The 10,524-nt window shown below is 52.9% G+C and overlaps 1 protein-coding gene across 4 annotated transcripts in view; it reads left to right on the forward strand.

Moving 5' to 3' along the window:
* The window catches only part of RALBP1 (ralA binding protein 1), a 37,902-nt gene extending 27,378 nt beyond the window's left edge, over positions 1-10,524 (forward strand). For 3 of the 4 annotated variants that reach the window (XM_081262705.1, XM_081262703.1, XM_081262704.1), the window contains exons 5-10: positions 1,445-1,606; positions 2,510-2,641; positions 4,052-4,153; positions 6,499-6,620; positions 7,218-7,341; positions 8,896-10,524. In XM_081262705.1, the coding sequence (XP_081118831.1) occupies positions 1,445-1,606; positions 2,510-2,641; positions 4,052-4,153; positions 6,499-6,620; positions 7,218-7,341; positions 8,896-9,105 (852 nt within the window). In that variant the 3' untranslated portion in view covers positions 9,106-10,524. Of the gene's footprint in view, positions 1-1,444; positions 1,607-2,509; positions 2,642-4,051; positions 4,154-6,498; positions 6,621-7,217; positions 7,342-8,686; positions 8,862-8,895 lie in introns of those variants that run through there. The other variant, XM_081262706.1, reaches the window with a different exon arrangement.

Below are 10,524 nucleotides of genomic sequence, written 5' to 3' on the forward strand. Positions count from 1 at the left end.
TCACGTACACATCAAACTCAGGCACAGAGGACCGAACGTTCATTTGATTTAACCAGGCTTTCGCTTGTAAAAGTGGGTCCCAGAGAGACCTATCTGTAGGCTTGTAGCGTGAGAAGGCACCACAGGGCATCAGGGGTGGTGTGTCCATTGGTGTCTTTCTGTACCTGTGATTGGCTTGCCTTTACTGCTGCTCAGGTGAGCCTGCGTCAGGGTATGTTCTCCTCTCAAGTTACTGATATACTTTTTAAAATATCTATTTTATTATTTTTTAATACCTTTATTTTATTTATTTATTTTTATGTGGTGCTGAGGATTGAACCCAGCGCCTCACATGTGCGACTCGAGCGCTCTACCACTGAGCCTCCGCCCCAGCCCCAGCCCCAGCCCCAGCCCTGTACTGATATTTTACTCAGGAAATAGTGGTGAATTTTTATTTTCAGTCCTCTTTTTGGCAAGCATACAGGCCACTGACCATAAATCATTATCACTGTTATAAGAGTATGTTTTATTTCACTAAAGATTCTTTTACTGCATGTTGATTTTATATATATATATATATATTTTTTTTTTTTCTTTCTTTTTTTGGTACCAGGGATTGGACTTGAGCACTTGACCACTGAGCCACATCCCCAGCCCTATTTTGTATTTTATTTACCGACAGTGTCTCACTGAGTTGCTTAGTGCCATGCTTTTGCTGAGGCTGGCTTTGAACTCGTGATCCTCCTGCCTCAGCCTCCTGAGCTGCTGGGATGACAGGCGTGTGCCACTGTGCCCAGATATTTATTATATTTTGGGAGAAAAATATTTTCAAGTTTCTCAAAATATAATGATCATTTCTACTAGTTGGGAGTTTAGCATTTGGTGAATGTTACATTGTTACTTAATGTTACCCTGCTGTGGACCCTTGTTGCTGCAGATTCCAGTGAGTTGTAGGAGTAAGTGTGGGAAAGAGCTTCTCACAGCAGTTCAGCTGGCCCCGTCCTGTCCTCAGTGCAGGGTGGCCGCCACCTTTGAACGCTGGCCATGCAGGTGTACCTGGAGGCCCTGCTCTAGAGCCACGCTGGGTCCCGGCCAGCCCTACCCCGTGGGTGCTTTAGCATTTGCCTGGTCCACGGGAGGAGCTGCTGGTATGGGGTGGACGTGGTGTCTCTACATGTTGGAAATGAAGAGCATCTGTTTTTTAAATCAGCTAATATCATAGTCATCAAAAACAATAACAGAGTCGTCAGCTTTGTGTCCCTTTTCTGGCCTATTTTTCGCTTCCATCCTCATGGTGTTTGAGCATATGATTTAACTCAGATTTTGTGATTTTCTTCTTAAATTGGCCACTGATGAGCACAGCCTGCCTTGTACTTCTGTGTCTAGGGTTAAAGGTTGAACGACCTGGAGATGCAAATGAAACAAAATGACAGTTTTAACTATCTCCTTGCAATCTCATCCCCAGATCAGCAATCGTGTGCTGTATGTGCTCTTCACACACGTGCAAGAGCTCTTTGGAAACGTGGTACTAAAGCAAGTGACGAGACCTCTGCGGTGGTCGAACATGGCCACCATGCCCACGCTGCCAGAGACCCAGGCGGGTATCAAGGAGGAGATCCGGAGACAGGTGCGTGCCTCACGCTGCACCACGCCTGCCACTCCGTGGCCCAGCATGGTGGAGCCAGGACAGTCTCTGCTTCCTGTACTTCCAAGTGTGTGCCCTCACACTTGTCCCCCTGTGTGGGAAGCCAGGCCTCTCCAGCTGGCGTTGGGTGCCACATAGGTCAGCATGTTCCGGTGGGAGAGCTTTGGTCTTGAGAACTGGAGACCTGGTGGGAACTCCTGTTCTGCTTCTTGTTAATGTACTGATTTCAGGTAAATCGCCAACCTCCTGAGGCGCTGGTGTCTTATTTTTTAAATAGATACTCATATGGGGCTGATGTCAGGAGTTCCCAGTGAGATAATGTGAGAAGTCTCAGCCCAGGACAGTCACTGTCTCTAAGAAACCTCTGTTGTATGGACAGAGTTGCTGAAATTGCCACCTGGAAGTTCTTATCTTACTGATAAGCACCCTTGAATTTAGGGAAGTTAATAATTTATGTCACATGACTGCTAGGCTGTGCAACCAGAGTGAGGCCAAATCCTGGCTTTTCACTGTGCTACCTTGATGCAAGGGCTGCTCTGGGTATATAGATGAGAAAAACATTCAGGACTTTTAAGGAAATTTACATATATTTGACGATTTATGCATTTGCTTATTGTGCATGCACATTATCAAATCCTTCTCTTCCCTTATCTCTTCAAGTCCACATTACTCATCAGTTGATGGTGTGAGGGAAGGGCGCGGGGAGTGAGTGAGCTGCATCAGTGAGGGGGAACCCCACTCAGGGGGGCCAGGCGGGACTCGCAGGCCCCCTGGAAGGCAGCACTACTGTTCATGCCACCGCTGGACGGAGAAGGAGCTAATCTGCACATTATTTTTATGCCGTGAGACATGGAGTACTATTTGGTATGTACTGTTGTTTTCTAGGAGTTTCTTTTGAATTGTTTACATCGAGATCTGCAGGGTGGGATAAAGGATTTATTTAAAGAAGAAAGATTATGGGAAGTACAAAGAATTTTGACAGCCCTCAAAAGAAAACTGAGAGAAGCTAAAAGACAGGTGAGTGATTTATTATTTTGGCATGTCATGTTTATACTAAAATAAAATAAGTAAAACTGTGGATAGAGCCTTCTGCAGACGGCAGGCAGGTGGGTGACTTGTCTTCAGGCCCTGCTGGGGTAGCAGAAACCCAGGGGAAGAGTCGGCTCTTTGGAAAGTGTTATGATGAGGGCCGCCTAGAAGGTCTTGGAGATGGGGGACGCTGTCACCTAATTCTAGGAAGAGTCCACAGCTGGACTCTGATTTTCTGGCCTCACCTGTAGTGTTCAGCTGGGACTGGAGCTTCCCAGTGGCACCAGAACTAGACGACCCCCACTTCTGTACCATCTTAGGCCCATCCTGAGACCCAGCGGCGGGTCCCGAGAACACTAGCTGGTGCTCGTCAGGCTGAGAGAGCAGAAGGGGCACTGTGGGGTTGTGTGGGAAGACCGAGTGCTGCCCTAAGGGCGTCTCGACTGCTGTGCTTCACAGTAACCCAGAGGACAGGCCCATAAAAGCCGCCACAGATGGGCCCCCTCCTCCTCTCCAGCCCCCAGCTTTTCTCCCATTCCCATGCCTAGTTTTCATAGTCAAACTCTTCCCTTGGTGTATCAGCCTGGAATTGGAGCTAGTGACCTCTGCCCAGGCCTCATGAGGAGGCTGAAGCTCATCTCATCTGCTGTGATGCAAGCCTAATAGAAATCTTAAAGCAGTGTGTGATAAAGCAGCTAGAGGAAGCTGGGCGTGGTACCCACACTGAGATCCAGTGATACTGAAGGCTGAGACATGAGGGTCACAAGTTCAAGGCCAGCCTCAGTACCTTAGTGAGACTTGTCAGAAAAATTACAGAGGGCTGGGGGTATAGCTCAGAGCCCCCCGGGTTCTATCCCTAGTACCAAAAAAAAACCAAGAGAAAGATGAGTGATAGGTTTAGTTTATAGGAGACTTGAGAAGCAAGAACCATACATAGTAGTGGGAGGAGGTGGGTGGCTGCTGGGAGCCATCAGGTGGTGGCGCAACCACGGGGCTCTGTGATGGTGGACTGTTCCGTAGCATGATGATGGTCATTGTGGATGGTGGTCATCATGGTCATTTGAATTTGTAGTTGTCACAACTAGTTAAATCATACACTAAAAATGGACACGCTAGCAGCCCTTCAGAGCCCCACAGAGGGTTGTGTATGCAGAAGGGTTCCAGAGCTGGAAGGCACACCCACTGGAAGGTGCGTCTGCATAGTGCAGGCCGACTGGGCCCTGTATCCTGTTCCGGGCCTGTTAGCAGCTGCCCGCCCATGTACGTGGTTCACCTGTTCCTATGACTCCTTCCAGTCCTATAAAGTGAGAGGGAGGATCCTGGATTGTGGTGGTGTGGATTCGCTAAGGATGTGTTCCCTGTAGACTGACGGGTTCTCTCACTTGTCTTGCTCCACAGGAGTGTGAAACCAAGATTGCACAAGAGATAGCCTCAAAGGAGGACATTTCCAAAGAAGAAATGAATGAAAATGAAGAAGTCATAAACATTCTCCTTGCCCAGGTAAGCTAACTCTTTGTCTCCATTTTGTCAGTCTCTGAACCGTCAGTTTTAACTTACAGTATAAGAAACTCAACTATCGGCTCTTTTCACCAAAATCACAGAAGGGGTCTGAGGGCCGAGCCTGTGGCTTTGGCACTGCCTCGTGTGTGCTGCAGGTTCAGCTGTAGGAGGGGTGGCCTTGTGCTGATTCTCCTTACAGGGTGCTACCTAAAGGTCCTGCTTAATCCCCTGAGTCCACCCCAAGTCTGAGGTGTATCTACATGTTAGTGGCATTTGTTCCACATTATTGAGACCAGACTTGAGTATCTTAGAATGTGTTCCTAAAATCTAAAAATGTGAGATCCATGAAGTGTAAGGTTAAGTTTTAAATGATGGCTGTTGCTGACAACATGTGGATGGTCCCATGTCTGCTGTGCAGGTGAAATCAGTTGTCAGAGGCAGGTTTTTATCTTTCATTGGTTCAGGTACAGAGCAGGCCTGAGCTCATGTCTTTCTGAATTCTCAGGTCAGGTACTCTGTTCTGGAAGTTTCCAGAATCCAACCGGAAAGGAATGGCATCGAGGCTCTGCCTGCCTGGTCTGTGTGGCTTTTGAGAAGCTCAGTGTGGGTCCCGGTCCTGCAGATTTGGTGTTTCTGGCCCTTGCCTGGTCCAGTGGGGGCACATAACTGCCCAGGAGTAGAGTCCTGGACCAGGTCTTCACCCCAGGGTTTTCAGCCTGACTCTTTTTTTTTTTTTTCCCCACCAATATGGTTTTATTTTTGTTATTGTAACATGTACAGCATTGGAATTGTATCATTTTATTTCTTAAATATTACTGGAGTATGCATTAAAAAAATACTAATACATTTGAAGCCAGCAGCAGTGACACACACCTAATCCCAGCTATCTGGGAGGCTGAAGCAAGAAGATCACAAGTTCAAGGCCAGCCTGAACAATACCACCAGACCCAGTCTCAAATAAATATATATATTTTTTATTTATATAATAAATAAATTATATTATAATTTATATAATAAATTGGGTTGGGGATGTGATTTAGTGGAATGTACCAGGGTTCAATCCCCAGTATCATCAAAAAACATCTAAGAAATATGACACATTAAGAAGGCCTCTATAAACATCATCCTTTCTCAATATATTTTCCTATTTTGCTTCATACGTAAATAACTTAACCTATAAAATCATATATAAAACTATCAACTCTTACAGCCTAGAACTTCATACACATTTGAGAGTTTGAGAATAAATATTCTCTTTGATTTATAAATAACATGCAATATTTACAGTGTTTAGTTTCATTCAAATGCTTATCACAAATTCTTATTGTCTCCCAACTTGTTCTGCTAATAGACCTTTTCAGTTTACTGGTAAAGATGCCATGAATTAAAAGTCATAATGGTCAAGTAAATATTAAAAAAAAAAAAGTGGCTACATAAATATCACTAAATCTTATTAAAACCACTTCAGCTTATATGAGTCAGCCTCGGTGGGTTGGCCAAAGCAGGAGCACCCGGGCTTCCTCCCGTTCACTCCTCCTGGCTCACTCCTCCCCGCTCACTCCTCCTGGCTCACTCCTCCCCGCTCACTCCTCCCCCTCCCTCCTCCCCCTCACTCCTCCCCCTCCCTCCTCCCCCTCACTCCTCCCCCTCACTCCTCCTGGCTCACTCCTCCCCGCTCACTCCTCCCCGCTCACTCCTCCCCGCTCACTCCTCCCCGCTCACTCCTCCCAGCTCACTCCTCCCAGCTCACTCCTCTGGTTCCTGTTTGCTGGGAAGGAAAGAGCGAGCGGTGAAGGCCCACAGCCAGCTGCTCCTCCCACAGGCAGGGTCTGTGGCGCCCTGGGTTTCACGGGCACTGCTGCTTTCCTCTAGGTGGGACTCTCTGGATCATGGTCAGAGAGTGATTTTTCCATTCTCTTTTCCCGAAGCTGTTTTATAACTGGAAATTCTGCCAAAGCAGACAGTTCACCGTCTCCTCACAGGGTGGGGGGACAGCATGGCCTGCTAGGGCGCCTTCCGTGCCCTCCTCTCCTCCTCTGAGCTGCCTGCTCTCGGGGCTCCTTCCCTGCGGTGGTAGAAGGCCTGCGGGGACTCTGCCTCCTGGGAAGCCACTATTGGGCCAACCACACCTGGCCTTGCAGGGTCCGGCCTTGCAGCCTTGGCTGCAGGGGAGCAGGAAGAGAAGAGTCCTTCCTTCCAGAGGCTCTGTGTGCGGCCCAGGAACTCCTTCTTCTGGTCACACATTTTGTACCTTGGGCTCAACACAGAACGGGGCTGAAGAGACCTCAGAGCAGTGACGTCCCCTAGGCTGGGAGCTGCGAGGGCTCACAGTGCTCTTCCTTTAGGAAAACGAGATCCTGACGGAGCAGGAAGAGCTCCTGGCCATGGAGCAGTTCCTGCGCCGGCAGATCGCCGCCGAGAAGGAGGAGATCGAGCGCCTCAGAGCCGAGATCGCCGAGATCCAGAGGTAGGGCAGGGGTGCCCAGGGCTCGGTGCTGCCCGGTGTCTCCTGCCCCCAGGCCCCCCTGAGTAGCAGCCTCTGGCTCCTGCAGATTCAGGAGCGGGGCTGGGTCTGAGGAAGCGGGGGACAGGCGCACCCCGAAAAGTGCCTCTGGGTCTGAGGGTGGGGAACTTGCGCATCTTGTAAAGTACTCCTGGGTCTGGGGTGGGGGGACAGGCTGCACCCTGTAAAGTGCCCCCAGGTCTGAGGAGGGAGGGTACAGGCGCACCCTGTAAAGTGCCCCTGGGTCTGATGGGGGGGGTGACAGGCGCACCCCATAAAGTGCCCCTGGGTCTAAGGAGGGGAAGACAGGTGTATCCGTAAAGTGCCCCTGAGTCTGAGGGGGGGGGGCACAGGCACACCCCATAAAGTGCCCCTGGGTCTGAGGAGGTGGGGGACACACGCACCCCATAAAGTGCCCCTGGGTCTGAGGAGATGGGGGACAGTCACACCCCGTGTAAGGTGCCCCTGGGTCTGAGGGTGGGACAGATGCACCCCGTAAAGTGCCCCTGGGTCTGGGGCAGGGCAGCGTGCCTCATAAAGCGCCCTGGCCTCTCCCCACAGTCGCCAGCAGCATGGCCGGAGCGAGACAGAGGAGTACTCCTCGGAGAGCGAGAGTGAGAGCGAGGATGAGGAGGAGCTGCAGCTCATCCTGGAGGACTTGCAGAGGCAGAACGAGGAGCTAGAGGTGCATGCGGGTGGCTGGGCGGGGGTTTCCGGAAGGCTGTGGGTGCACTCTGCCTCTGGGCTTTCCTGGGCCACTGGCTCAGAGGATCTTAGGGGGCATCACACCCCAGAGTTGGTGGGCCTGGGCTGCTGGCAGGGTGTCCTCAGGCGGGTGTGGCGTTTGGTGACCCCAGTGATGGAGCGCCTCCTGGACCCACCCACAGAGGCCAGTGCACCTGGCCGCCTTCCCATGGGGCTAACATCTGCCACTCTGGGCCCAGGGGAGAGGCCACTTGCCTTGCAGGGAGATGGTCTCTGTTCCCAGTCAGGAGCAGCACAGTCAGGCTAGTGGAGGGAGCAGGCCCGGGTCTCCCTGAGGGCCGAGTGATGACTGCTTCCCTGGCCTTCAGCCCACAAAGCAGCGGTGAGCTGTGGCTCTCGCGAACTGGGGCCAGGGCACAGTTAGCGGGCGGCAGGCCAGGTGCTCAGGCCCTCCCCTCCTCCCCGAGTGAAGCAGCTCCACTCCCCTCAGTGGCTCGCTCGGTGGCTGGGGCCAAGTGTGCCACGCCTGCCTGAGGACAGAAGAAGGCCGGGCAGGAGTGTGGCAGGTTCCGGGCTGCTCGGCCACGGGGCAGGCCCCTGTCTTGGCACATGTTACAGTGAAACAGACCGGGGGCAGCTGGGGATGATGGGCCTGGGGTTCCGTCCCCAGTACAGATAGGTGGTGGTCTACGATGACGTGTGAGCCGAGACAGGACCGCAGAGTCCTCCAGCAGCGCGGGGCAGAGTGCCGAGCGGCTGCCCTGGAGGCCCAAAGTTGGGATAGTCACCACCGCAGGGGGAGGCCTTGGGAAGGCCTCGCGGGGGCCCTTAGTCTGCTTCCCTTCCGTGTCATGGGGCATGTTGCAGTCCTGAAGCACAGAAGCAAAATCCCAAGCGAGTCCTTAGGGTGGGGGCAGGGGTGAGCTGCAGAGAGTGAGAGGTGGGTCCCAAGTGCCATCTCCCTTCCAGGCAGGTGGCCTCTCCACTGGGCCGAGTGGCGCTGCCTTCCCCTTCGGGTGGGAGGGAGGATTGAGCCAGGTGCAGCGGGAGCCCGCCGTGCCCACCCTCACAAGGCCGACACCCTCAGCCCCACTGCCCGGAGCTGGGCACACCCAGGAGGAAGGGGGCGGGCAGTGTGGGTCTGCTGCCGCCCAGCACTCCCGACTCTGCGGAGTGGGTGCTGCTATCCAGGGTGGACGGTGGCTTTCTGTAGGCCGAGTGGCCCCGTTCACAGGAGGGACAGCCCTGTCATAGAGGGATCCGCTCCCACCCTGCCTAACTCCTCCCTCTCTATTGCTAATGTCCCTTCTCTTTTGTCCTTAAAGCTTTGGGAAGCTAGGCTGTCCCTCTGTTCCTAGCACTAGGGTGCTCATTCAGGCCACCATGTCCTTTCTGCATGATGACGCTTTGCAGCTGGGGTGACGCTTTGAAGATGGGGTCGTGCCCTGGAGTCAGGTCCTGGGCTGGCGTGGGGCGGAGTCCTTCTGCTGCCCTGCTGGCCGCCCTCTGACCTCCTCTCTCTGACACTCTCAAGATAAAGAACAACCACCTGAACCAGGCTGTCCATGAGGAGCGCGAGGCCATCATCGAGCTGCGGGTGCAGCTGCGCCTGCTCCAGACACAGCGCGCCAGGGCCGAGCAGCCCGAGGACGAGGAGCCCCGTGACGGCGCGCCTGAGGCGAAGGCGGCTAAGGAGCCCGCAAAGCCGTCGCCCAGCAGAGACCGCCGGGAGACGCCTCTCTGAGTGCCCGGGCAGTGGCGCTGGAAGGCGCCTGTGGCCCAGAGTGTCCAGTGTGGCCGGCGCTGTCCCTTCTGTAAAGACGCCTTCTCTCCTCAGACTCCTCGTCACGTTGGCTCGTCAGGCTCAGGGTCCCAGGGACGGAGCAGCGGACGTTTTCCAGATAGTGTCAGCTTATGGGGAATTAATTTTCTTTAACTTAAAATAACTATTTTAACCCTTGAGTGGCTTCTTTTTAAACCAAAAAAATCGTGTTTCTTTGCTTTTCTATCACAGCAGAATCAGGATCTCATTAAGGTGGGGACACCAAGCCAGGTCTCTGCGCCGCCTGTGGCTGCGGCCCGGGCTCCTGCTTGTGCCTTTCACACCTCCTCGGTGCAGACCATTCGGGGAGCTGCCTCCCGTGTGCCGGCCGGCCGGTGGCTCTCGGGTCCCTTTGCCCACGGTAGCCTTCCCACAGTTCTGAACCACAGTCCGCAGCCCGACACCAGGTGGCCTCGGTGGCAGGCGGAGGCTGCGCGGAGCCTGCCCGCCCTGCCCGTGGGCTCCGGCTACTCACTGCCAGTGATCAGCAGAGGCCTTTGCACTGGGGCGGCCGGAGGCGGCCCCCTCGCCCCGAGGCATCCACCCACCAATGTTTCTCAAACCCGAAACCTTCCACGTGACAGACCCTCCTGTCAGCAGTGACCTGGATTGCTTGCTTGGGCTAGAATGTACCCGTCTCTGCCTGAATAAGCCATATGTATGCTCCTACACCAAGGTAGGTCGTCCCTGCCCTCAGTGAGCCCGCTGAGGGACCCCCGACGACAGGATCGAGCAATAGGAAGAGACGCCTCCTGGGGGTAACTGGGACGCCCCTTTTGCTTCTGGCCCGTCAGATCAGATGGCTGCCGGGAGGCTCCTGGGAGGCCAGGCTCCTGAGGCAGCTGCTCGCCCGCCGGCCCGGAGAGGCCGCCTGCAGCTCTGCAGACAGACCCCATGCACCCCGAGGCCCTGTCCTCCTCCTCGTTAGTATTTATTTCCAGCACCTGTCTGATGCGGTTTTTTATCCTCTACCTATTGCACTGTTGTGACTTGTCGGCCATTATTTGATTTTTGTACGAAAAAAAAGCTTTGTTATAGAAATCAGCATACTATTTTTTTAAATCTGGAGAGAAGATATTATGGTGACTGAAATATGGTCAGGTGTCAAATATAAATGTATAAACGCCTTCTTGCTGTTCTGTCCGACATCTTACGTTCATTTTGTATTTGCTGGCAATACTGAAGGTTTCTTCTGTTGGTGTGAACTCTGATTTCTTCAACGGTATCATGGGTTTTTAAAATCAGTGTCTCGTTACAACTGTCTCAGTGTTGGTGAACTAATTTTTGCCAGGACCATTATTGATTGAGCAAATAAATTCAACAGCCATTGGGGAAACACCA

This window comes from Spermophilus citellus, assembly GCF_964194105.1.
Source record: "Spermophilus citellus genome assembly, chromosome: 12".
Classification (NCBI taxonomy): Eukaryota; Metazoa; Chordata; class Mammalia; order Rodentia; family Sciuridae; genus Spermophilus; species Spermophilus citellus.